Source organism: Equus przewalskii, unplaced genomic scaffold (assembly GCF_037783145.1).
Source record: "Equus przewalskii isolate Varuska unplaced genomic scaffold, EquPr2 ChrUn-13, whole genome shotgun sequence".
Taxonomy (NCBI): Eukaryota; Metazoa; Chordata; class Mammalia; order Perissodactyla; family Equidae; genus Equus; species Equus przewalskii.
In genome coordinates, this window is record NW_027228750.1 from 9,365,690 (window position 1) to 9,392,763 (window position 27,074).

Here is a 27,074-nt window from a genome sequence, read left to right on the forward strand (position 1 = left end):
CTAACATTTGTTGTCAATCTTCCTCTTTTTCCTTGAGGAAGATTATCACTGAGCTAACATCTGTGCCATTATTCCTTTGATTTACGTGGATGCCACATAGCAACAAGCGGTGCTAGATCCACACCCGGGATCTGAACTTGTGAACCCTGGGCTGCCGAAGTAGAAAATGGGACCTTAACCACTGCACAACCAGACCGGCCCCACTTTTATCTTTCTTAATTAATTATTGATTTCTCAATGAACTTCAACATTATTGCTATTGCTCCCTTTCTATTTAATAACTGCAAGGCAGTGACCATCTGGACAAACGCCCAACAGGACTCTTCTCCAAATCATCTCCTCTCATGAGCTAAGTCTCAAGACTCTGCCTCAATAAAACCCAACTCCACTTTCTGGCCACTGTTTGGGGATCTTGCTTATCAGATGGTTATCCAATTCATCCTGCTCCTTTGCAGATGTCCTAACATAAAATGCACACACCAATCTATCGGTCTGGGAGAAGGAGCAAATCTAGCCCATTTGTGCAGCTTTGGCCTGGCACACTAGGCCTACTCATCTCAGGTCAAGTTATTCAAAGGGCAGCTACAGCCTACAAAATGCTTCAGTCACAGTTAATGGCTCATTCTTCCAGATCTATAGATTTAAAACCATCTCATCTTTGTGCTGTATCTCCAGTGGCCGAAATTAACAATACGCAGAGCTCTAAATCCCAATCATGTTGTAGAGTTTGCCTAGGGTCTTACCCAGAGATAATTCCGTCAAATTTCCAATTTTTATTGAATATTTACTGTGTGCCAAAAAGTGTGATATATATCACACATAAAAAGTCAAACTAGGCATACAGTCTCTCTTCAATGAATTCACGATCAAGTTGGAGAGGAAAACAAATGAAAACAATTAAACACAGTGGGATATGTCTCACTGGAGATGTTGTAAGAGTGCAGAGGAAGGGTGTCTAAAGCAGGGGAAGCTTCTGAGAAAGGGCGACTGAAGGCAGTCAGATCCCACACCCCAGTGGACTGCTCAACCCCCTTCCCACCACCCAAGAACCATGACACCGAGCACTGCAAGCTAACAGGAGGCATTGCATGAACGCTGAGTTAAGGTGGGACCCCGGCACAGAGGGCCCCTTCTGCAGAGACCCCATGCAGAGGCACACACATGAAGGAGACATTGAAATGAGTAGGAATTCCTACAATCCCACCTGTTCCCCCCACCACACACATACACACTCATCCCCATCCACCCAGCCCATGCAATGGACAACAGAAGGAAAAATGGACAAACCCACACCACCAACACAGTCAATCGTGAGTCCACGTGGCCAAAAGGAAGAAGACAAGACACAGCAGGTGTCATTAAGGCTTTACTGACGATCAGGCAGGGCAGGGCAGGGCCACAGTGGGGGAGCAGGCACTGCACACCAGGCCGATACGGCTCTTCAGGGCAGTGCTGGGAACTCAGGGCTCAGCTCTCCAGGCCAGGGGTCTGGTCGGGCTCCTCAAGCAGAGCAACCACCGAAGGGAAGGATGGACTGGGTGCTTCAGTGCAGGGAGAATAATATATTGGGGTGGGACTTCATGGAAGAGACGTGGGGAGCTGAAGCTGTAAACGGCTTGGATGAAAAGGGGGTCGGGAGGGAGAAAAAGAGACCAATAAGGCATCTGACAGTGAGAAGGGAGGGAAAGACAGTGAAAGAAGCAAGACAGCTGGCTCCAGGGGCACGGAGGTCCAGCTGTTCAGGGCCAGGACATCTGGGACAGCTCTGATTCCTCCCTCCCATCTCCAGGACTTATAAGGCCCTACTTGTTGCACCACACAGCCGTCTTCAGAAACAGAGGCTTTGGGAGGAAGCGGCTGGTCTTCATGTAGGCAGAGATCTTCTTCAGGCCCTGAGGGTGAGAAAAAGAAGCTCAGATCCCAGGGACTGCTGCCCCAGCAGGGCTCGGGCAGCACCACTCCAGGCACAGTGAATGCAGGACCCTGGTAAAGCCCTTCCTTGTGGGGTCAAGTGTCGGAGCATTACACAGTCTTTCTGGGGTCCCCAGCTCTGGAAAGTCAACTCATCCAATGTCCTGGAACTAACGTGATCTCTCAATAGGAATTAACACAGATGGAGACTCTGCACTGCCAGGAGCTGCATAGCCACTAGGGATATGATATAGCTACAGAATCTCCACACAACTACCTACAGGATACGATCTACTCTCACAGAGTATCACAAGGGAAACTGAGGCACACACAGGGGAAGCACCTTCCTCATGCTCACACAGCCAGTAAGTGGGAGGGCTGGAAGGCAGCCTGCCTCTCCCTCCAGTCCTGTGCTCTTTCTGCCACGCTCCCCTCCTCTCCTCCCCACAGGAGGCCCTGTCCTCCCTGTCTGCACAAACTTTCCCCTTTTGCAGAGGGAGGCGCCTGGCTTCCCAGGCTTTGCTCACAGAGGGACGCCTAGCAGAACAAAGGGGCTCAGAATGTGCCTGTGCAGCTTGGAAGAGGCCACATCTCACCCAATGACTCAGCAAAACCTCAGTGAAAGCTGATAGGAGGATGTGGAGCAGTGAAGCCAGGCCAGACTCTAATCATTCCTCTTAAAGGGGAATGTCCATTTGCTGGCCTGTTATCTGGGCCCAATCTCACTGGGCCCCAGCCTACCTCATCCCAGTCCTGCTGCAGCCAACTAGGCAATAGACACACAGGTGTGCTTGGGCACCATCTTCCCAAATAGAGTGTCCAGTAACTTCTAAAGGATTCAAAGATGCTGGCACTGTCTGTACCAAACGGGCCAGGCCCCACAAGCTGCAGGCTGCAGCCTCAGCTGTCCCCCATCCCTCCCTGTCAATCATTCATCCCAGCTCTTGCATAATCCCCATGTCCATGAGGCTGGACCAGAACCAGAGCTGATGAGAACCAGCTGACAAAGCAGATTTTGTTGGGGAATGGGAAAGGAAAACAGATTGTAGGCTGAGAAACCTGTTGCAATGCCTCAAATACCCAAATCTGTAATAAAGCAGACGTGCTGCTCTCCAATGAGTGGACTAAGGGTGACCCATGAAGTGCAGTGAGGGGGGTCCTGGCTGTGCTCCTCCAGACGCCAGCTGGTCCCACCTACCACACAGCCTAGTTCTTGCAGTTCTCCAACTGCACTGAGCCCCAGGAGGCTGGGCTTCAGGGCTGGGTCACCTTTGCATCCCTAACATGCCTGTGGCAGTGCCTCGTACACAGGAGAAGTTTCGATCAGTGAAGGTGATCTAACATGAATGTACTACCTCATCGCTGAGACACAGTCTTGGGTAAACAGTTGGAAGAAAGACAGGGAGATTGGAGGAAGGTAGTGCCCCAAACAGAAGATGTCAAAATAAATCCATGCACAGGGGCACCCACACGTGGACTCAAATCCCAGGGCCAACTACAGCCTTGGAATCTCAGAACTACCCACAACAGGGATCCATTCCTGCCAAGCTTTCTCGACATCAAGAGAAAATACCGTCTGTGTCTCTGGTACTTCATGTAAAGCCTATCATGTCTCAACTCCACTAATGCCAGCTACAGACAGACCCCTGAATGCGCTCCTTCATCCATGTTGTCCTGAGCTGTGTCACCAAGGCTGGAAAAAGACCCAAGCCTTCCCTCTTTGGCACAGGAAAGCGAGAGCCACTGACTGCTGCCCATGGAAGCCAGACACAGACGGGAGCCCAGCACAGCCTGTCCTGCCTCGGTGACCTTGAGCAAATTACTTATCCTTTCAGCCTCAGTCTCCTATCTGTAAAATGGAGGTGATAATTGTTCTCCCCAGTAGGAATGTGGTAAAGATTAAATTTGACTCAATAAGTGTAAGATCCTGAGCACAGATCCTGATGTTGCATCCTCCATGATGCTAGCTATTCTTCTTTTAGCTCCTGGACCATGAAAGCAGAAGGGAGAAAAGGAATGACAAAAGAGATGTAAATAGAAGGAGGATCAGAGGAATCACCTCAAAGCGGGCTATGAAGTCCTTCAGGTTTGGGAAAGCATCCAGGCACTTGGGTTCAAAAGTACGCAAATAATCAAGGATGTCATAAGCCAGGAAATCCACATAGGTGATCTGCAGAGAGGCCAAGCAAGAATGGGCACCAAACTCTGAAACCTGAGAACAATGACAAATCCCCATCCACAGCCTTCCTCCTTACCTTGTCCCCTGCAAACCAAGGCCTCTTCCCCAGAAACTGTGAGAAGAGCTTCACCTTATCAGGAAGCGCCTCCAAGTACTGAGGCTTCAGTTTCTCCTGAGGCACAAAACAAGTGTCACCACCCACAGACTCCCAGAGCAGGAGCCAGGCCTCCCCAGGGTTGCCAGTGACTCCCAGCTGCCACAGGTGAGCAGCCACGTCCTGCCAAATGGCAGCTGTGTCGGTGTCCAGGCTATGATTTAATCCACACTGTGGTCATTAGACTCCTGCTGGGGACGACCCCCCATCTGTGAGAGGCAATGGGAAGGCAGAGAGCCATACCACAGTGTCCCTGCAGATGTCACCACTCATCTCCAACCACCATCCATCGGTCAAACCGAGGAGAACTGTTTGATACCATTGAGGGTTATGAGGTCACTCTGGTGGCAGTATAGGGACCAGCTTGGAAGATTAGAAGCTCCAAGGAGATCAAAGGGCAAATAGGACCAGTGTAGATGGGACATAAGAGTCTGGTCTACTCATTAAAACCCTGTCCAAATCTAGCCCACTGTGATGGGACTCACAAAATCAGGGTTGTAGCAGACCCTGACCAGGGCCATGCGGGTGTCCATAACCTCATTCTCCAAAATGTCCATCCGAATCTTCTCCTCTTCTGTCTCCCCACCTGTGGCCACACAACACAGACTCACCCTCAACATCCCACCCTAGCAAAGCCCAGGGCATGGCCACCGGTCCCCTGCACCACACCCCCAGCCCACTCACACAGGTTGTGCTTGCGAGCAATGTAGCGAAGGATGGCGTTGCTCTGGGTGATCTTGTGGGCCCCATCAATTAGGTAGGGCAGCTGGAAGGACAACAGTCACAGGTCGCTTGGGCCACCAGGCTCCCCCGCTCCTCCCTCCCTTGACCAATGGTGACATGAAACGTGCACCCACAGCTCCTGGGCCCTGGTAAGCACTAAATAATTATATTGTAAAATGAATGATGAGCTGGAACACAGAGCATCATGGGAAGGCAGTGAAGAGAACCAGGGAGCTCAGAGGCTGAGCAGAAGGCACCAGGTCCTGACACCTGGAAGCTGGGACAGGAGATGGAGAAGAGGACCTCTCACTCACCCCCACAGCACCCCCATACCCCGCACCTACATTGGGGAAGTCCAGGCCAAGCTTGAATTTCTCATTCAGCCACTGGCTTCTGTCATAGTCGGGAGCTGTGGTGGAGAAGATGAGTGACACAAACGTCCCCAGAGTCCAAACCACGTTCCTGGGGGGACTTTCAGGGGATCTGGAATCTGACCCACTAAGTTTCACAGTCCAGGTTTTGGGGAAAGAACGCTAATGAGGCTCTGGAACCCACATGAGTAAGGCTCACACAGGGTTAGGCAACCCTAAGGGGAACCCATCCAGATACTGAGAAAGGGGGTCCAGCAATCCCCTCCCTTGTCCTGCCTTGGAAGGAGAGCTGCACCCTCAAAGGGGAGGGGAAGGCGCGGGCCCTGCTCCAGCCGCGGAGGGCAACAGAGGTGAGCACCTGGCGGCCAGGGCAAGGGGGGCCTGTTACCAAGTCTGTAGGTGTTGGGCAGAAGTCGGGACTCCATGAGATTGCCCTACCGTCCCCCATCGTGTACTTCTTTTCCTCATAGTTTGAGTCTGTGTACTCCAGGAGCAAGCGGATGGCATGAGCCAGCTGGAAGAGAAGGTGGGGCCGAGGTCAGAGATGGAGGGGCCTGACTGCTGCCTTTCGCTCCAGCTAACCTCCCGCACACCCCCAGCCACCCAGACACTCCCCACACGCGGCAGCACAGGCCTGAGATCCAGCAAGCCCAGAAGACAAACCTTCTGCCAGAACCCGTTCCAGCTGCACAGCGTTTCCTCGCCCGCCCGCCTCTATCCCATCCGCCCGGGGGACCCCTCACTCACCCCGCGGATATCCCAGTAACCCAAGGTCATGGCCATTGCGCTGGTGTTTGCGCTCTGAGTGGAGAGGCCTCAGCAGAGCTGGGACGGGAATTTATCCTCTCCCCGATGGGGCGAGGCGGGGCCTGCTGCGCGCACCGCCCTCCCGGCCCCGCCACCGCCGCGCCCCCGAGGCTCAGCGACACCGGAGACGACCACACCCCCAAGGAGAGCGGAGGTAAAATCCCTTTCAACCAGAGTCGCGAGGAACTGGGCTCTGGCTCTCAGGCAGGAAAGGCTGCCTGGCTCTGGCTCAGGCTCCTCCGGTTCCGTAGCTCCCCCGCCCTCATTCAGACCCCTCCTGGGTCACAGGGAGTTGGCAGTGCGCTTGGGAGACCAGTCTAAAACACAAAAAGAACAAAGCTCTCTCCCTTCCTTCCCTTCTAGGCATCTCTCGGTTTGTCCCTGGGCTGCCCAGTTCCTGGGGCTCCAGGAGGCTCAGATGCCAGGTTAAGGCCAGAGCAGTGCCTGTGAAATGGCGGGTTTAACTCAGGACCTGACACAGGAAGAGCAGGACTCAGAACAGTCCCAAATCTCCTCCCAGTCCTTGTAATCTGTGACACCCACGTGTCTTACAGAACGGACTATCAATGGGATGGGAAGGACCACCCAGGCCAAGGGCCAGGCTGAACTTGGCCCTTCAGTCCTGGGACTAAGAATGATAACTACTGGGGAGGCTGGTGGCACAGTGGTTAAGTTCGCACATTCTGCTTTTGGGGAGAGTTCCCTGGTTCATCCCTGGTGCAGACCTATGCACTGCTCATCAAGCCATGCTGTGGCAGTTGTCCCACATATATAAAATAGAGGAAGATGGGCATGGATGTTAGCTCAGGGCCAATCTTCCTCAGCAATAAGAAGACGGTTGGCAGCAGATGTTACCTCTGGGCTAATGTTCCTCAAAAAAAGAAAGAAGACTGATATAAAATAGTCAATTACCTGTGGCCTAAACTGTGAATCTAAATCCAGAACCCGTCCCAGCAAAGAGGAAGGGTATGAAGGTGCAGTCCCAGAGATATCCTGGCAGCCAGCTACACGTCCCTCATTGACAGGGACCCTGACTCAGACTGTAGTGGTCACAGACAGAATGTGAGAGAGGGGAAAGGACTGTCCTCTGAGGGCCCAGGCGCCTGTGTTGCAGCAAAGGAAGGCCAGAGTCGGTGGCCACTCAGGAGCCTGGAGTGCCCCCCATAGGACAGCAGTCAGGGTGCACCTTGGGGACCCTCAGCTGTGCAGGGCCTCAGATTCTCTGCTTCAGGTCTTCACACTGGCTCCTGACCCTTGTTGGCTGGGTATGAGGAGTGCTCAGATGGACTTGGAAGTCCCTCTGTGATCTGTGACCTGTGGTGCAACCTCTACAAGAACAAGGTCCTACCTGCCAACTTTCCTCTATGTTGTCAGAAGAATATTTCAAAACTAAAATAGGACATAGTTTGGCCTGTGGTTCATTTTCCCTTGTTTAAAGCATATTACAAGGTTTAGTGAATATGTGAAAACAGATGAGTTGGAACTTTAAATAAAAAATGGGTTTACAAATTAAAGGGCAAGCTTGGTGCGCTGCAGAAAATTAAGTTTTAAAATTGGGCAACACTTTGAGAGGCTAGAAAGGAGTGAATCCGGTACTCAGTAGACCTTCAGAGCATCGAGGGAAAGTGTGGAGGGGGTTGAGAAGGACACAGAGACTCTACCTAGTTGCTATTAAATCATAGAAGTCAGGGGTCTGCACATCTCTGCTTAGTTGGGGAGCTGGGGGTGGGCTGAATGTCACGAGAGGCGGCAGAGTCAGTCCCTGCTGCAGAAGCTCCCCACCCACTCAGACCTTGCCAGTCCTCCAGGCCTCAAGTCTGGGTCCAGGCTCAAGATGCAGCCCCCAGGGTCAAGGTGAGTTCCAGGTGGGTTTGCCCACAGGAGGGCGATGAGTGCCGTGGACACACACAAATGCTGGACATGTTAATTGTTATATTTTTCATAATGCATTAAGGAGTTGTCATTCTGAGTTTATACATATTGAGCTTGGAACAGAGACATTACTAGATTCCACTGAGAAAATGATTTTTTTTTAAATTAACATTAAACAGACTAATAAGTATTACAAAAGGTAGAACAGATATTGTTACGTTAGCACTCATCCGTCCGGTCATTCTTTTATTGAAGAAACAGTCATTGAAATTCTGTCATATAGTAGCCACCATGAACGAGACAGTTCTGGCTATTAAAGACTGGAAGTCAGGTGGGAACTAAAAAAGAGAGATGTTTTAAAATATGAGTCACAATTTAGCATGTTTAAACTCAGAGGCAGTGAGGCAATGCCTCTTAGGACAAGCACACCAAGGAGACAGCAGATGGGCCCAGAGCACAGATGGCCCCTTCAGAAGGGCACGGTTCTGCAAAGGAGGAGGAGGGCCGGCTGAGCAGGATCTCAAACACAGGGTCCACAGGGCCCAGAGGGTCCACGTTGTACCAGTGGGTACACTGGGTCTGGGAAAGGCAATAGGGAACAGTGGGGATTAGGGAAACTGGAGGGTGGTCTGAAAGGAGTGATTGCAGTCAGTCGCGACCTCCCAGAAATTGAGTCCCAATGTTGCCAGATCTTCTGGATTTAATGTGCTCTCTCATCATTTTAAAATGTTGGCCAGTTCTAATATTTTGAAACAATCCTGTGCAGGACATCAACGAATATTGTGAGAAATTTGGACTAAGGGCCTCTAGTCTGACTTCTGGGCTGCATCCCACAATTCCTTCCAGCTCTGCTGCTAACACTCTAAACTCTCAAGGTAAATTAACAGAAATTCTATATAAAATAGCCTCAGAATAGAAAACTACATATTATGAAAAATACGAACAGTAGAATTAAAATGTCCTACATCATGGCAAGTTTTTAAAATCATCTAAATATTGTCTGTGTAAACTTACCGACATCTAAGTTAAAGAATATTTTTTACTCTGAAAATAAGAAAATAACAAGAACCATTTATAAGATGCTGCTAGGGGCTGGCCTGGTGGCACAGCCGTTAACTTTGCACTTTCCGCCTCTCAGCGGCCCAGGGATCGCTAGTTCCGATCCCGGGTGCAGACATGGCATTGCTTGGCAAAAGCCATGCTGTGGTAGGCATCCCACATATAAAGTAGAGGAAGATGGGCATGGATGTTAGCTCAGGGCCAGTCTTCCTCAGCAAAAAAGAGGAGGATTGGCAGTAGTTAGCTCAGGGCTAATCTTGCTCAAAAAAAAAAAAAAAGATGCTGCCAAATTGGAATTTAGAAAAAAAATTTTCTACATGATTATCTTATTTTGAATAAGGAAAGACAAACTAGGACTTCAAGAATTTAGAAAAGGAACAAAGTTCAACGTGAAAACTATATAAGAAACAAGGCTAAGAAGAAATATATTGAAATTTAACCAATATGCTTATGAAACCGTTAGTTAATTCTCTGAAAATATTGGGTACATGGATAGAGCATCAGTCCAATAACAAAAACAGAACAGCGGTTACGAATTAATAAAAACCAGCTTCTAAAACTGGGGAAACACTTTTCTGGGCTAATGGATAATTACTGTTACAACCAAGAGGAACAGACATAAATATATCAACATATGTTGAAAGAAAGAAAGATTCTGAATGAAGTAATAATAGCAAAATAAAGAAAAATAATAACATCTAGTCCTCGAGAATTTTCTGGATAACTTCTCAAACTTTCAAAAAAGGAATGCATTACATAAATCGTCATAAACTATAGACCAATATGGTGGAATGACCTAACCTGGAAAGGACAACCGAGGTGAGGAAGGCTATAAATCACTGTCGCTTATGAACCTAAATCCAAACATCACCGCTGACAGCTTAGAGAACAGAGTACGGGGTTTCTGTTATAAAGGCCTTTGTGCTCCTGCAGAGCATACTGAGAAAAAGAGGAGAGAGGCAGGGAAAGAGATAAGAGAGAGAGAGAGAGAGGAGACAGAAAACGTGGAAAAAGTTATATCTAGGGTCATCACAAGTTATTTGTAATATTTTACAAATTTTCTAAAAGTCTGATATATCAATACTTAAAAAAATACATTTACCATATGATCCAGGACATACACACCTATATTATTAATTGAAATAAACATTGCATCAAATAGGACTTACCTTAAGTACATGTGTTGCACTCTGATTTTTATAAATTCTATTCTTTTCTTTTTCTTTCTGCTTTTTCTCCCCATATCCCCCCAGTATATAGTTATATATTTTAGTTGTGGGTCCTTCTAGTTGTAGTATGTGGGATGCCGCCTCAATGTGGCTTGATGAGTGGTGCCATGTCCACGCGCAGGATCCGAACCAGAGAAACCCTGGGCCGCTGTAGCGGAGCAGACGAATTTGACCACTCAGCCACGGGGCCCGCCCCTCTTTTCTTTTCTTAATGCTAAACTCCATGCACTAGCAGGTGTCTTCAACTGGGGGTGATTTGGGCCCTCAGGGGACGTTTGACAATGTCTGTAGACATTTCTGATTTCTGCCACTGGGAAGTGCTACTGGCAGCTAGTGGGTTAGAGGTTGGGGATGCTGCTAAACACCGTGCTAGGCACAGGACAGCCCCCACCACAAAGAGTCCTTGGTCCAAAGTGTCGGTAGTGTCGAGGTTAAGAAACCCTAGTCTGTGATGAACGGTGAAAAGCTGCAAGTGGAAAACCCTGCGCTGGCACATCTAGCTAGCAGAAAGGAGACCAGAGCACCCACTCCTTTGGCAACCAGCTGGCAGAGGGGTCTGTCTGCAGGGAGGACTGGAAACAATCTTGCCCTGGGGGCTCTTGCCGCTGGCACCAGGCTGCAGATCAGGGTGAAGAGAATGAGAAGTGGGCAGGGAACGTGAGTGGAAGGGCTGGGCAGCCTGATCCTCCAGGGTCCAGGGCATGGAGTGGTGTAACTGTGGCTGTCGGACAACAGAGGCCCTGGAACTCTCCCTCCATTGTGCAGGGCCAGGCAGAACCGAGCCCTGTGCCAGGACAGTAATTCTTCAGGAGCTTCCAGGCATGGCTAGACAGGATGAACTGAATTTATTTTTAAAATGTCTCCACCAAGGGATGGGTCTGGGGTCGGTCTTTGGTGTTGCTCTCCCACCTCAGCGCATCAGAGCCCTGCACAAGTGCCCACTTAGGCCGGGGGAGCTGGGTCAGGCGGTCGCCACAGCACTCTATGTCTGGAAAGTGCCAGAGCACTGTGGAGAGGACAGCACAGCCCTGCTCTCCCACAGCGGGGTGCCAGGGTCCAGAGCTAAAGTGACTCAGTGGTCTTCCAGTGCCTGGGCCACTGCGGTCACCCTGGGAGCAGAGGCAGAGCAACCCCATTACACTAAAGATGAAAGACAGGGGTTGGCGCACCATGCTTCTGGGGGCCCTAAGGAAACTGCAGGGGCTCAGAGGAGCCAGGAAAGAAAACCTATCCACATGGCTGACAAGGGCGTGCAGTTAAGTTCCTGCAACTCACTGCCAACTCACAATGTCTAGACTGAGATCCTCTCTGTTTTTACACCCTCATGGTGGTGACCAAAAATTGAATATGTAAGTACCTGGAGACGGCCACAGACGTGGACATCAGTGATGGAGGTCCCCATAGAAACAGCTCCTTTCCCACTGTCCACCTACCATTCAAGGCCTCCCAGAGACACTCACACACGTCAACCCTGCAAAACATGCAGGCAGACAGGTGATTTGCCCTTCAAAGGCCTTAAAATAGTAACGATGATCAGGAGATTACCAACAGGAAAAAATTATATCTTCACTCTAAACCTCCTTCTAGTTGTATTATAAGTTGTATTATAAGTTGTATCTCAGCCAGTCCAGTCTAAAACAACAGCACCAACCGAAATGGGTATGCTGTAGCTTTTTACGTTATGTTTGGTTTTACAAACCTATACATTGATTATTGTGATCAGTTTGTGTATTCGTTCGCTATATGATAAGAACCCTAGAATAGAACTACAATTAATTACAATTGTCCCTAAAAATAAATGTTTGGACTGCCGCCACCTCATGTTTTAACTGTGAACCAAGAATTGAATAAGTCATGGGTGGAGATTGGTTAAAGGGTTTAACTCAGAGACATTCACACACCGTGATTCATCAGGTGGAAACGTACTCAGTCAAGAAACAATTAGCAAAGCCTAACACTGGAAAACTTCAGGCTATGTTTATGACCCTATAAAACTAGCCTAACGTGAAATTGTGGAGCCCCAAGTGCCTAAGGTACTGGGGAAAGAGGTCCACATGCCTTGCTGGTGGCACCATAAATTAAATTAAGAGCAAGGAAATAATCTATTATAAGAGCATAAAACTGTTCTTACCCTTTGCCTTCTGGGGTCTGCTTGGGGATCTACCCAAATGAAATGACCAAAACCAGAGGAAAACATGAGCTTAAAGACGATCACAGTGTTGTAAAGAAAGGTAAAGTATTAGAAAACCCTACATACCCCACAGTGTGGGATTGACTAGGCAAAGGACCCTTCATCTCCAGGAAGGAATGCTATAGAGCCGTGAAATATTGAGAAGTATGTGCGCGTGTGGACCACCAATACGCACAGATTTCTAAGGGAAATGTTAAGAGAAAAAAAGGGCAGACTTAAGAAATGTATGCACACCCATCTCACCTATCCAAGAAGTAGGCATAATTTAACATAAAAAGAATATTTCAAGTGACCCCACTAAGATTAGAATACAGTTTGCTTAAGAACTATTCACTGACCACCCACTAGGGTGCAGGTGCTGTTCTAGGTGTTGTGCAAACACCTGTAACACGGCTGAACAAGAGACAAATCCCTGCCCTCAGGGTATTTTCGTCCTGTGGAGAGAGACAGAGGATACACAAAAACACAGATAATTCAATGTACAAGACACTATGTACGTCACTGCACACACACAAGGATAAGCCACATGCACTACAGGGCACACATCTTAAGTGTACACTCTACGGGATTTTCCATATGTATACGCTTACAGGATGCCTCCTAGATCAAGAGAGAACAGTTCCTGCGCTTCACAAGGTCCCTTCCATGAGGAACCCCACACACACAAAAGCCCACCATTCAACTGACCTCTGTGCACCTTGGATTCATTTTGCCTGTTCACGAGCATGTAGGTGGAATGATAGAGTGTACTTTTTCGTGTCTGCATCCTTTTGGTCAACATTGTGTGTGTGAGAATCATCCATGTTGTGCGTAGTAGTAGCACATTCATTTTCATTTGTAGTATATTCATGGCTGTATGTATTCCATCCATTATTCCAGTATGTATGGATAATGGAATTATATTAATAAACCACAGTTTATCTGTCCATTCTCTCATTTTAGACATTTGGATTGTTGCCACTTATTGGCTGTTTCAAATAAAGCTGCTTTGAACATTATTGTGCATGTCTCCTGGAAGACATAAGCCCTCGTCCCTGTGGGTATACAACAAAGCATGGGATTCCAGGGGCATGGGGTAGGTGTAAGTTTAGCTCTGGTAGATATCACTGGTATTTCAAAGTGCTTGCCCCACCAGCAATGAATGACAGTGCCAGTGACTCCATAATTCTAGAACAATTGTCGGTCCTTTTAATTTTAGCCTCTGTGGGTGCATAATGGGATTGAACTGTGTTTATAACTTCTCCAATAACTAATGATCTTGAGGACCATTCCATATGCTTATTGGCCACTTGGATATTCTCTCGGGAAATGACTGTTGAAGACTTGGCCCTTTTTCCTTGGGTTGTATTTTTGGATATGTCACTTTTGGACAAGAGTCCTTTATTGATTTCAGTATTTACTCCTAGCTGAGCCTTGCCTAAACACCAGATCCACAAAACCAGCAACTACTTACGGTGGCACAGTTTGGGAGCTATTGAGCTGCTGGGAACTTCCTCTTCAGCAGCCTACTCTACAGTGTGATTTAAAATTCCTCCCAGAGGATGCAGTGCAGGTGGAGGAATGGAGACTGGCGAATTCAGTGGAGGAAACCTATGCTTAGAAATGCTCCTGGAAGGGTGTGAAGTGGGAAAACATCAGCCCTTAAGTCCCTACGTAGACTCTGGACTTGTAATGGCAAGAAGAACCTAAAAGTTTCTTAAGTTAACAAAAAAGGCGATCCATAAAGGGGTCGAGTCAGACTGGCATCACCCTTCTCATCAGCAATGCTGAACTCGTGAAGCTGTCAGTAATTCCATCACACGTCTGAAGATCTACGTCGTAGAAGTCTAGACCCAACCAAAGTATTAGTTCAGAGTATACTAGGTGAGACATTTTCAGACATGCAAGGACTAAAGACATTTAAATCACAGGTACCTAGGAAAATGGAGTAAGCAAGAAACAAGGTCCCAACAACAGCTGTGCAGCAAGCTGGGGGAGGGCGCCTTGAGGGTATCTGAGAAAAGAGTAGAGATACGATCCTAGAGACCTTACGCATGTGATGAAGCCAGACAACGGACAAGGGAAAGGAATCCTGGTTCTCTCCACTGGGAATTCCCACCACCTCTGGGCCCCCCTCACTAAGACACACAGCTCTGCACAGCCATGAGCCCTCAATAATGGAAGATGGACGAAGGACAGATCCATGCCCAGAGAGAGGCCTCCCCTCCACAGACAGCCCAATGAGGCTTCCTGTGTAAAGGTGTCAGAAACAGGAACGAGAAGTCTCAGAACACCTTCCAACCAAACAGGATGCCCAGGGACTCAGCCACTGCCAGCATCACCACTCAGACCCTCGGATGCAGCAGGGCCAGCTGGAGACTCCAGGTAGCCAGGAGAGAATAAGACAAAACACACAAGGTGTGATTAAGGCTTTACTGGGGACCAGGCATGGCTGGGCAGGGACCAGCTAGGGGAGCAGACCCAGGACACCAGGACAATACTGGCCTTCAGGGCAGTGCTGGGAGCTCAGGGCTGAGCTCTACAGACCAGGGGTCTGCTTGGGGACCTCAAACAGAGCAACCACTGAAGGGAGGACAGTCTGGTTGACTTTAGTGCAGAAAGGTTAACATTGGGAGGACTTTGCTGAAAAAAATTGGAGAACCGGGGCAGGCTCCGTAGCTGAGTGGTTGAGTTCGCGCGCTCCACTGCGCGACCCAGTGTTTCGTTGGCTGGAGTCCTGGGCGCGGACATCGCACTGCTCATCAAGCCATGCTGAGGCGGCGTCCCACATGCCACAACTAGAAGGACCCACAAAGAAGAATATACAACTATGTACCGGGGGACTTTGGGGAGAAAAAGGAAAAAAATAAAATCTTAAAAAAAAATTGGAGAACCATATTTCAAAGGGACTGGATGAACTAGGATGGGGGGAGGACAGGGGCTAAAGTAAGGACTGAGAGAGAGAAGAAGGGAAACAAAAGAAAGAGAAAAGAAGAAGCCAGAGATTCTGGAGGTGCTGGAGGGTGCAGCTGTTCTCCAGGGTGCAGCACAGCAAGCCCAGCGTGGCTCCTCACTCACATCTCCTGGCCCTACGGGGTTCTACTTGTTGCCCCAAATGGCAATCTTTGTATATATAGGGCTTGGGAGGAAGCGGCTGGACTTCATGTAGGCAGAGATCTTCTTCAGGCCCTGAGGGTGCGAAAAAGAAGGTCAGATCCCAGGGACTGCTGCCCCAGCAGGGCTCGGGCAGCGCCACTCCAGGCACAGTGAATACAGGACCCTATTACAGCCCATGCTTGTGAGGTCCAGTATTGGAGCATTAGACAGTCTTTCTGGAGCCCCTAGCGCTGGTAACTCAACTATTTGAATTTCCTGGAACTAACGTGCTCTCTCAATAGGAGTTACCACTGATGGAGACTCTGCACTGCCAGGAGCTGCATGGCCACTAGGGATATGATATAACTACAGAATCTCCACACAACTACCTACAGGATACAATCTACTCTCACCGTGTATCACAAGGGAAACTGAGGCACACACAGGGGAAGCACCTTCCTCATGCTCACACAGCCAGTAAGTGGGAGGGCTGGAAGGCAGCCTGCCTCTCCCTCCAGTCCTGTGCTCTTTCTGCCACGCTCCCCTTCTCTCCTCCCCACAGGAGGCCCTGCCCTCCCTGTCTGCACAAACTTTCCCCGTTTGCAGAGGGAGGCGCCTGGCTTCCCAGGCTTTGCTCACAGAGGGACCCCTAGCAGAACAAAGGGGCTCAGAATGTGCCTGTGCAGCTTAGAAGAGGCCACATCTCACCCAATGACTCAGCAAAACCTCAGTGAAAGCTGATAGGAGGATGTGGAGCAGTGAAGCCAGGCCAGACTCTAATCATTCCTCTTAAAGGGGAATGTCCATTTGCTGGCCTGTTATCTGGGCCCAATCTCACTGGACCCCAGCCTACCTCATCCCAGTCCTGCTGCAGCCAACTAGGCAACAGACACACAGGTGTGCTTGGGCACCATCTTCCCACATAGACTGTGTCCAGTAACTTCTAAAGGATTCAAAGATGCTGGCACTGTCTGTACCAAACGGGCCAGGCCCCACAAGCTGCAGGCTGCAGCCTCAGCTGTCCCCCATCCCTCCCTGTCAATCATTCATCCCAGCTCTTGCATAATCCCTATGGTCCATCAGGCTGGACCAGAACCAGAGCTGATGAGAACTAGCTGACAAAGCAGATTCCATGATGAGGAACAGGAAAGGAAAACAGATTGTAGGCTGAGAAACCTGTTGCACTAATGCCTCAAACACCCAAATCTGTAAGAAAGCAGACGTGCTGCTCTCCAACAAGTTGCCTAATGGTGACCCATGATGAGCTGTGAGGGGAGTCCTGGCTGTGCTCCTCCAGCAGCCAGCTGGTCCCACCTACCAGATAGCCTGGTTCTTGCAGTTCTTCAACTGCACTGAGCCCCAGGAGGCTGGGCTCCAGGGCTGGGTCACCTTTGCATCCCCACTGTGCCCGACGCAGTGCCTCATTCACAGGAGAAGATCAGATCAGTGACGGTGATCTAACATAAACGTACTACCCCATTGCTGAGGCAGAATTTTGGGTAATTACAAGGAAGAAGGAAAGAGAGACAGGGGAAGGAAAGTGCCCAACAAAAGAAGACATCTTTGGTAGTTAATATCAATCGCTCTGTGTCTCAACTCTACTAATGCCAGCCACACACAAACTCCTGAATGTTCTTCTTCACCCTCAATGTCCAGAGCTGTGAAACTCAGGGTCGAGAGGAGAAGGAACTGAGATGTTCCTTTCCATACAGGAACGACAGAGCCACTGATCACCGCCCACGGCAACCAGAGACTGACAGGGAGCCCAGCACAGCCTCTACTGACTCTGTGACCTTCAGCAAAGTACTTATTCTTTCTGCCTCATTTCCGTATCTGCAAAAAGGAGGTGATAACTCTGCCATGTAGGAATGCCGTAAAGATTAAATTTCACCCAATATATGTAACATGTGAGCACAGATTCTAGAGTAAAAGAATTCCTCGAGGAATCCTAGTTTTTCTTTATGATAGCTCCAGGACAAGGAAAACATCAGAGATAAGAGGAAAAAACAAAAGTGAAAGAAATAGAAGGAGGATCCGGGGAGTCACCTCTAAGCGGGTGATGAAGTCCTTGAGGTTAGAGAAGGCATCCAGGCACTTGGGCTCGAATATGCGGTGAAGATCAAGGATGTCATAAGCCAGGAAATCCACATAGGTGAGCTGCAGAGAGGCCAAGCATGAATGGGCACCAATCTCTGAAACTTGAAGGAAGGGCAACTCCCCATCCACAGCCTTTCTCCTTACCTTGTCCCCTGCAAACCAAGGCCTCTTCCCCAGAAACTGTGAGAAGAGCTTCATTGTTTCAGGGAGCGCCTCCAAGTACTCAGGCTTCAGTTTCTCCTGAGGCACAAAACAGCTGTCACCACCCTCAGACACAGACGCCCTGGGCAGGGGGACAGGCCTCCCCAGGGCTGCGCATGACCCCATGCTGCCAGAGGTGAGCAGCCATGTCCCCCTAGACTATATCGCTGGGTGGGTGCCCAGGCTATGATTTAATCCACTCTGTGGTCATTAGACTCCTGTTGGGGACCACCCCCCAGCTGTGAGAGGCACTGGGAAGGCAGAAAGCAATGCCACACTGTCCCTGCAGCTGTCACCACTCATCTCCAACCACCCTCCATGGGACAACCCAGGAGTGCTGTGAGAACCTGGCAGGGCTCTGGACTCATGTCGAGCAGAATCAAAGATGCAAAGAACTAAAATCACTCAGGGAAAGAAGTCCTAAGGTCTAGCAGGTGGGTGACAGAAGAATAGACACTTGAGGTGATTCCAGACAAATGAGGAGAATATGAAAGGCTGGATGGAAGGAGGGAGAGGTTCGAAGGCCCTGTGGCTGACCCTGAACTGCCTACTGGGCTAATGTGCTGGTACCTGAGGAGTCAAGGAGACAGCGCTGGGCTAACAAGGAAACAGACTGACAAGGAATGATTTCCACCCTGGGGAATCTGCACCCTACGCTAAGATGGGCAGGAACTGAGAGTCATTTCATGCAATTTGGGGTGATCAGGTCACTCTGGTGGCAGTATAGGGACCAGCTTGGAAGATTAGAAGCTCCAAGAAATTCAAATGGCAAATAGGACCAGTGAAGATGGGACACAGAATTCAGTCTCCAATAAAAAGGCTGTCAGGCCCAGCCCACTGGGAGGGCACTCACAAAGTCAGGGCTGTAGCAGACCCTAGCCAGTTGATTGCAGGTGTCCATAAGCTGATTCTCCAAAATGTCCACACGAATCTTCTCCTCTTCTGTCTCCCCACCTATCACCACGCAACACAGACTCACCCTCAACATCCCACCCCAGCCAAGCCCAGGGCATGGCCACCGGTCCCCTGCACCACACCCCCAGCCCACTCACACAGGTTGTGCTTGCGAGCAATGTAGCGAAGGATGGCGTTGCTCTGGGTGATCTTGTGGGCCCCATCAATTAGGTAGGGCAGCTGGAAGGACAACAGTCACAGGTCGCTTGGGCCACCAGGCTCCCCCGCTCCTCCCTCCCTTGACCAATGGTGACATGAAACGTGCACCCACAGCTCCTGGGCCCTGGTAGGCACTAAATAATTATATTGTAAAATGAACGATGAGCTGGAAGACAGAGCATCATGGGAAGGCAGTGAAGAGAACCAGGGAGCTCAGAGGCTGAGCAGAAGGCACCAGGTCCTGACACCTGGAAGCTGGGACAGGAGACGGAGAAGAGGACCTCTCACTCACCCCCACAGCACCCCCATACCCCGCACCTACATTGGGGAAGTCCAAGCCAAGCTTGAATTTCTCACTCAGCCACTGGCTTCTGTCGTAGTCGGGAGCTGTGGTGGAGAAGATGAATGACCCAAACGTCCTCAGAGTCCAACCCACGTTCCTGGAGGGACTTTCAGGGGGATCTGGCATCTGACCCACTAAGTTTCACAGTCCAGGTTGGGGGGAAAGAACGCTAATGAGGCTCTGGAACCCACAGGAGTGAGGCTCACACAGGGTTAGCAACCCTAAGGGGAACCCATCCCAGATACTGAGACAGGGGGTCCAGCAATCCCCTGCCATGTCCTGCCTTGGAAGGAGAGCGCCACCCTCAAAGGGGAGGGGAAGGGGCCGGCCCTGCTCCAGCTGCGGAGGTCAGCAGAGGTGAGCACCAGGTGGTCAGGGCACGGGGGCCTGGTACCAAGGCAGCAGGAGTTGGGTAGAAGTGGGGGCCCCACGCGATTGCCCTACCGTCCCCCATCGTGTACTTCTTTTCCTCATAGTTTGAGTCTGTGTACTCCAGGAGCAGGCGGATGGCATGAGCCAGCTGGGACAGAAGGCCGGGGCCCAGGTAAGAGATTGAGAGGCCTGACTGCCGCCTTTCCCTCCAGGTAACCTCCCACACACCCCCAGCCACCCAGACAGGCGCCCACCTGCGAGGACACGCAGCAGCACGGGACTGGGATCTAGCAAGCCCAGAAGAGGAACCTTCTGCCAGAACCGGGTCCAGCTGCGCAGCGTTTGCCCGCCCGCCGGCCTCCATCTGTCCCGCTTAGGGGTACCCCTCGCTCACCCCGCGGATGTCCCAGTAACCCAAGGTCATGGCCATGCTGCTGGCGTTTGCGATCTGAGAGCAGGGGCCTCAGCAAACCTGGGAGGGTAATCTATCCTCTGACCGGGGTGGGGCGAGGCGGGGCCTGCTGCGCGCACGGCCCTCCAGGCCCCGCCCCCGCCGCGCCCCCGAGACGCGTTGACGTCGGAGGCGACCACGCCCCCAAGTAGGAGGAAGCAAGCTTCTTTTCAGTTCTCTAGCTCCTACCCTTGGGGATACAGGTCAGGTAGCTGGACGCTGAAGGCCCCATGGCTCGGGCTCGCCCGGTGTTCCCGCCCCCAACAGACCTCAGCTAAGTCCCAGGGGGTTGGCAGTGCGCTTGGACGCAGGCCTGAGCGATCCAGAGACCAAGGCCCCTTTCCCTTCCTTGCCCTCTCGGCATCTCTCACCCTTGCCCCTGAGCTGCAGAGTTCCTGCGGGCTCTGGGAGGCTCTGACTGCCCGGTTAAGGCCGAACACTGATGCCCCTCAAATCAATAGTTAAATCAGTTTCTATTAAGGGAAGATTAGGCCTCAGACCGGTGAAAGTTCCTCCCAGTGCTTATAATTGGTGACAGCCACGTGTCTTAGAGAACAGACTTTCAGTGGGATGGGAAGGGCAACCCAGGCCAAGGGGCAGAGGAAAGGAACTGTGATCTCTTGTGTGTTCCTTTCAAGGACTTTGGAGGACTCAGCCTTTCGATCTTGTGGCTAAGGACGATAAAGATCAAATTGTAAGTCGATCAATTAGCTTTGTGAGCTAACTTGTGAATACTTATCCAGAATAAGTCCCAACAAAGAGGTGTGGAATCCAGTGAAACCCCAGAAGTGTCCTGCCAGTCAGCCTGATGTCCCTCAATTGACCAGGACAGTGACTGGGAATGTGGTGGTCACAGCTGGAATGTGAGAGAGGGGGGCAGAGCTGTCCTCTGAGGTGCCAGACCCCTGTACTGCTGCAGGTAGACCAGAGTGGGGTGGCCAGCCAGGAGGCTGGAGGACTCCCCCCAGGACCACAGTCAGGGTGGCTCCTGCAGTCCCTTAGCCGTGCAGGTGCACAGATTTGTCCCCTGACCCGCCTCCTGACCCATGTGGAGTTTGGGGTATGACAGGATGCCTCAGTGGCCTCTGAAGTCCCTCTGTGATCTGTGACATGGTATAACCTCCACAAAGACAATGTCCTGCCTGCTCACTTTCCTCCTTGAAGTCCCCAGACTGTGTCCCTTCCCCCTGCCATGGAGCCCTAGGGTCCAGCCTTTCTGAATTCCCTAGGGAGCAGCACAGACTCTGAAGTCAGGCTGCCTGGGTGCAGATCCCAGCTCTGCCACAGTAAGCTGTGGCCTCCTGTGCCTCACTGCCTTCTCTGAATAAATGAACCCTCCCTCATAGGGTGGTTAGGGGAAGTAAGCCCATACTTCCCTAAGTTCCAGAACACTTAGAACAGACCAATGTTACATCAATTTATAAATATAGATTATCCCAATGAACCCAGTTGTCTTTTGTCTTCACACTTTTTCACCTGCTGTTCCTTCTGCCTGGAATGCTGTGCCCTGGGCCCAGGGCCAGCCTCATGCCTCTTCATCTTCTAAGGTAAGCTTAGAAGTCACCACCTCTGGGAGGCCACAACTGATAACTCCTCTGCGAATCCTTAGGGATTGGTCACCAAAGATGTCTGATTGGTTTTGCTTTGAGAAAGCTTCACTGTCTTCTTGAACTTCAGTGGCGCATTGTGACTTGCTTTGGCCAATGAAATGCAGCAGAAATTACACTTTGCAGGCAGAAGCTTTAAGAGCCAGTGCGAGAGTCGCCACATCTGCTTCTCAGCGCTGTGATGACTGAGGGCAGGCTCCAGGTTGAAGCCTCCGTCAGTGCAGGTCTCCGACAGACTACGGAGCGCAGGGCCCTGTTGAGCACGTGGGACGTGAAGCGTCAGTAGGAATTATTAAGTCACTGAGATTTGGTTTACCCTGACCTAGACCCCAATATCCCCGATACACTAATTTAAATGCACTTGTTTTCAATCTCTTCCCATAGGATTGCATGTTTTCCTGGAGCAGCACATGCATGCTGAACCCTAATTGTTTGCTTAAATGTCTGTCTCCGCCACTAAACTATAGTCGCATGAGCGCAGGGACTGTGTCTGAAGCAAATTGTTATACTTAGCGCTTCTATAGAGTCCGGCACAAAGTCGGCATCCACAACACTGTATTGATTCCGTTCGTTCTAGTGAGGACTGGAAGGAGAAGAGTTTCCCTCAGATAAGAGCTTACTGCGCTCAAGGAACTTTTAGAAATTCCTCTCTGTTCTGGTTGGAAGCGAGAACACGGAACATGGAATGCCCTGTTGTTAAAACAGCTGGTGGACGGGCTTGGAGTCAGCAGCCAAGTTCAGGTTCAGGAAGGTGCCAAGGAGCAGCACAGACTCTGAGGCTGGGGGTGGGGGATGTGGCTTAGTGAGCCGGCTTGCTCCTTGCTCGGGCCTTATTGGAACGCAACATTTCAGAAAACCGACACACATGGGCTCTTGGTGTTCTTTGGGGATTTTCCATGGAAATAGTTACAGGTGACTCACTCGTGGCATTTACATCCAGAGCAAAAGATTCAATGGATGTGTATGTATTTGAATGACAGATGAACAGGTGCTGCTGTGCGGCCCCACCTGGAGAGGAGGGCCAGCCCGAGGTGATTAGAAGGGAGTGTTTTCCACGGTGCACAGGGACGGGAATAGATCAAAGAGGATAATGTTCCTGTTGTGGTAGAAGTGGAAGGAAAATGGGAATAGGTCTCTATTTTATCTTGTGTGGTGAAAAGTTTCCAGTCATGGTAACATATTTTTTTCACCTGTGACTGAAACCCTAGCTGCTTTCTTCCAAAATTAAGTTTCATGTGGAAGCGACCTGGAAGAACGTGGGAATGCAGGGTGGCTGTCGGGGCTTTTGGACAGGACTAGCCTTATGGGGGATTGTAGGGGCGACCCCCTGAAGTGGAGTCTGCTGGGAAAAGCCAGATCTGATTAAGTAGGAATATGACAATTAGCATTTACAGGAAGAGTTTTCTGGAATCCATCAGGATGGCCCCTCTTATCTTCTGCTTCCAAATCTTGAGTTACCATGGAATGGCAGGCTGGTCTCTGTGTGTCTGTCATCAAGAAAGGTTTCCTCATCATGTCACACGAGTTAGGAAAATGAAGGCTAAGAAAGTGGGATGAGGGGCCAGCCCCGTGGCCGAGTGGTTAAGTTCTCAAGCTCTGCTTTGGTGGCCTGGGGTTTACCAGTTTGGATCCTGGGCATGGACCTACACACAGCTCATTGAGCCATGTTGTGGGGGCTTTCCACAGAGAAGAATTAGAATGACTTACAACTAGGATATACAAGTATGTACTGGGGCTTTAAGGAGAAGCAAAAAAACGAGGAAGATTGGCAACCGGTCTTAGCTCCAGGCCAATCTTCTTCACCAAAAAAACTACCAGAAAAAAAAAAAATGAAAGTGAGATGACAGTGAACCTGAAACTGCGATCACCTGAGTGCTGGAGACAAGAGCCAATCCAGGGAGTAACTTTAGGTTGCTGATTTCAGTGTTTAGTATGAAAGCATTATTATGCAACATCTCTTCGGAATCCTCTTACCAAAGGAGGGCATCCTATAAGCCTTGTAAATAAATGCAAAACAGCTTCTCTGCAAATCTGCGTGCACACTGTTTTCAACTGCAGTACAGAGCTCACCTGTTTTCCCTCTTGTCCACCCCCCCCCCTCCGATACCATGTTGCATGGGGTGAATCAGGAGTCCTTGACAGAACACTTTACACTGTCATCTTCAACATATCAATCTGAATGTTACCCAGAAAGCCCAAACTTGGAACTGGGTACACTGGTTCATGATACTTTAAGTGGTTCTTGTTTGGGGTCAAAGTAGGGGGTGCGTTTTGTTTCTACAGGAAGTGGTTGCATTACGTTAAGCAGGAGAATTTTATGGCGGCTGCTGTAGTAATGGTTGTTGGAAATGCACATATGAGAAGAATATGTTTGTGTCAGGAATCTGTCCTGTGCATCTTTGAAACATCCTTCTTACAGTGGGGAATTTCTCACATTAAAGTCCCACCTCCCCAAGGTGGTGGACTGCTAGTTGACCCTGATGTCCATCTCCCCATCTTCTGTTGTCATTTCTGCTGGCGACATTACTTATCAGGATAAAGATGTCATTTCTACTGTGACTGAGTTAAGCCAGTGAGGTATAAGGAGAAGAGTTCTGTGTCACTTCCAGGAAGTTTCGTTAAGAGGGAAAGAGCCACCCCATTCCCCTTCCTCTTTCTGCGTTTTGGAACTCAGATGTGATTAGGCCTTCATGGCCATTTCAGACTTTGAGGTCGCACAGAGAATGAAACCACATGCAGAGGACGATGGAGCCTTCAGAAGCAAAGTCATCGAGGCTGCCGTGAAGCCGGCATTACCAGTGCTTTCCTGTCTACTGCAGGACTTCTTTCACATGAGAAATAAACTACTGTCCTGTTTAAGCCACTGCTCCTTTCACTTACACACAGCAGAACTTACCACTAATCAATGCACTCACTCTTCCAGCCTCCCTTGTGGCTGAGGCACAGGCCTGTAACCCAGGCTCTGTTAACTGCACGCAGTGGGGCGGGACTTCAGTTCTGAAGAAGCAGGCCCTGAGAATTCATTTGCTGGCAAGGGGGGTTGAGGAGGAATCAGGATTTTGGAGGTGGCAGTGGTGAGACACTTGCACCTGGTGCCATACATCTGGGTAGGAGCTCCAGAGTTGTGCCCAGCAACAGCTGTAGGGCTTTCTCTAGAACAATCACTCAGGCGGTTAGGCACACTTCCCAGTGACTCAGCTGCCAAGGCCAACACCCTGGCCATCCCAGGGTTTCTCGTGCCACCTGATACCACTGATAAATCACTTTCTTGTTTCAGCAACAGGGAACCCTGGGTGATCGCCACTCCCCTTCGGTCTCTCTGAAGATACAGATCTTGTCTTCAACACCTTGGCCTCTCTCCTACTGCTTTAAGCCACTGGATTATACCCACGGTTTCTCGTGGACGTGGGTTTAACCTTTACCCCCACTTTTCTGGGTGTGAGAATGACTGCAGTTGGCCACCAAAATCCACTCTTTGGTCCAAATATGGGTCTACCCTTGTCACGAGGTACAGCCACACAAGTGAACCTCGTGAATGAAACGGGAATGATCGTGATGGAGGCAACTTCTGCCTCACCTGCATACTGGGTGGTTGCTTCCTTGGGTTTTCTCTATTTTCCTTCCCATACTCATGATAGAGCTTCCACCAAGAAGAGGCGGCACCCTAGGGCATGGCAGAGCCACAGGATGGAAGGAGCTTGAGGCCCTGAATAACTTCGTGGAGCAGGGCTGCCTCAACAGCCTGGACTGTTCCCCCTGGAACAAGAAAGAATGAGCTTCCATTTTCTCTAAGCTGCTGTCTTGGGGTCTCTCAGCTTTACCTTTCTTCACCTACACAATGATAATGGAGGAAACTAGCAGGGACTTGAAAGAGACAACAGGTGGTCACAGATCAAGGCAGGAGACACCAGTGCCGGCAGCCATGTTCTCAGATGGTCTTGTCTCCCATTCTAGAAGGGGGAGATTCACACTGAACGGTGTACGAGCACTGTCACGAGGAGCCAAAGAACCCAAGCCCTGGGACCTCTGCTAGATCCTAGGTACCATAAGATGTTCATTTTTGGTTGCCTCAGTTTGAAGTACATACTCTCCTCTACTTCTACTCCTGGCTTTAAAGTGTACGTTTTTAGCTTTACAATTTTGACCACAATGTTTAGAAAATTGTCTTCATTTGCAACTTTATCGTGTCTTTCCTCTGTTTTAAAGATCGATTAAAAGGTTCTGTTTTTCTTTGATGATGACCTTTTACATTTCAAATCTACTATTTTAGCTTTAATATAGCTATGCCCTTTTAATTTGAGCTTCTAGACTAGGAGTCCGGAAACTACGACCACCTGCTTTTGCCAATGCAGCTCTCTTGGCATACAGCCCACCCACTTGTTTTGCCATTAGCTGTGGCTGCTTTCCCACCCACCTGATAGAGGTGAGAAACTCAGACAGAGACCATGCAGCCTTGAAGCCAAAAATATTTACTCTCTGGCCCTCTACAGAAACATTTGCCCACTCGTGTTCCAGCTCTGTGTCTGCTTTACTCTAATGGAATATTTTTATTCTACTTAGCTTCTGTCATTGTGTCACTCCTAATTTCTATGACTTCTTTCCTTTTTTTCCTTCTATGTCTTCTGTCTTTAAGTTAAAGTTTAACCAGATTTTGGCTTAACTAACTTTGATCTGATCAGTATCATTACCTTTTAGGTTTGCTGAACTTTCATCGTACCCGTTTTATCTTTTTTAATTAATTATTGATTTCTCAATGAACTTTAACATTGTTACCATTGCTCCTTTTCTATCTAATAACTGCAAGGCAGTGAACATCTGGACAAACACCCAAAAGGACTGTTCTCTAAATCTTCTCCTCTTACCAGCCAAGTTTCAGGGCTTCGTGTCAGTAAGACCCAACTCCAGGAACCAGCCCCTGTTTGAGGAACCTGCATTGCAGATGGTTCTCTGAGCAATCCTGCTCCTTTGCAGATGTCCTAACATGCAACGCTCTCACCACCTGCTGACTGCACAGATTGGCTGCACCTTAGCACGGTGCACCAGGAATGCCTGCGCATCTCAGGGCACGTTATTCAAAGGGCAGCTACAGCCTACGAAATGCTCAAGTTAGAGAGAAGGAATGACGTTCTCCAGGACCTGTAGATTTAAAATCTACCAAACTTTATTCCGTATCTCCAGTGGCTGAGATAACTATACCCAGAGCTCTAAATCCAAAGCGTGGCTGTAGAGATTGCCTAAGGTCTTACCTAGAGATAATTCCATCAAATTTCCAATGCTTATTGAACATTTACTGTGTGCCAGGAAGTGTTATATATATCA

The 27,074-nt window shown here is 49.7% G+C and overlaps 2 protein-coding genes and 1 long non-coding RNA gene across 10 annotated transcripts; 1 reads left to right on the forward strand and 2 right to left on the reverse strand.

The window, feature by feature from the left end:
* Positions 1-1,353: 1,353 nt before the first annotated feature.
* On the reverse strand, positions 1,354-8,247 carry LOC103557536 (glutathione S-transferase Mu 1-like). Its single transcript, XM_008530092.2, has 8 exons — positions 6,086-8,247; positions 5,777-5,852; positions 5,312-5,376; positions 4,929-5,010; positions 4,730-4,830; positions 4,167-4,262; positions 3,971-4,081; positions 1,354-1,892 (listed from the first exon to the last, which is right to left on the reverse strand). Exons 1-8 carry the CDS (start codon positions 6,119-6,121, stop codon positions 1,803-1,805), a joined length of 657 nt encoding a protein of 218 aa, XP_008528314.1. The 5' UTR covers positions 6,122-8,247; the 3' UTR covers positions 1,354-1,802.
* LOC103557535 (glutathione S-transferase Mu 1) lies at positions 8,154-20,265 on the reverse strand. Of its 8 annotated transcripts, none has more exons than XM_070607780.1 (9): positions 20,092-20,249; positions 19,770-19,845; positions 19,305-19,369; positions 18,922-19,003; positions 18,723-18,823; positions 17,813-17,908; positions 17,618-17,728; positions 15,554-15,664; positions 8,154-8,355 (listed from the first exon to the last, which is right to left on the reverse strand). In XM_070607780.1, exons 1-8 carry the CDS (start codon positions 20,125-20,127, stop codon positions 15,575-15,577), a joined length of 657 nt encoding a protein of 218 aa, XP_070463881.1. In that variant the 5' UTR covers positions 20,128-20,249; the 3' UTR covers positions 8,154-8,355; positions 15,554-15,574. The 8 variants fall into 8 exon arrangements, with proteins under 8 accessions (XP_070463881.1, XP_070463885.1, XP_070463880.1 ...); XM_070607784.1 differs by lacking the exon at positions 8,154-8,355 and adding an exon at positions 14,895-15,273 and having other exon boundaries at positions 19,952-20,265; XM_070607779.1 differs by lacking the exon at positions 8,154-8,355 and adding an exon at positions 14,895-15,273.
* LOC139081599 (uncharacterized) lies at positions 19,679-25,990 on the forward strand. Its single transcript, XR_011536730.1, has 3 exons — positions 19,679-19,869; positions 20,787-21,695; positions 25,033-25,990. It is a non-coding gene; the product is annotated as an uncharacterized lncRNA (long non-coding RNA).
* The last annotated feature ends 1,084 nt before the right edge of the window (positions 25,991-27,074 follow it).

What these genes read in the sequence shown, in the direction of transcription:
- LOC103557536 (XM_008530092.2), bottom strand. Translation starts at nt 6,121, where the DNA reads ATGGCCATGACCTTGGGTTACTGGGATATCCGCGGG. An exon ending in TGCTCGCAAGCACAACCTGT is followed by an intron (nt 4,831 to 4,928) that starts GTGAGTGGGCTG and finishes GTGTGGCCACAG; the next exon opens with GTGGGGAGACAGAAGAGGAG. An exon ending in TCTGCTACAACCCTGATTTT is followed by an intron (nt 4,263 to 4,729) that starts GTGAGTCCCATC and finishes TTTGTGCCTCAG; the next exon opens with GAGAAACTGAAGCCTCAGTA.
- LOC103557535 (XM_070607780.1), bottom strand. Translation starts at nt 20,127, where the DNA reads ATGGCCATGACCTTGGGTTACTGGGACATCCGCGGG. An exon ending in GTTACTGGGACATCCGCGGG is followed by an intron (nt 19,846 to 20,091) that starts GTGAGCGAGGGG and finishes CTTCTGTCCCAG; the next exon opens with CTGGCTCATGCCATCCGCCT. An exon ending in GAAGTACACGATGGGGGACG is followed by an intron (nt 19,370 to 19,769) that starts GTAGGGCAATCG and finishes TCTCCACCACAG; the next exon opens with CTCCCGACTACGACAGAAGC.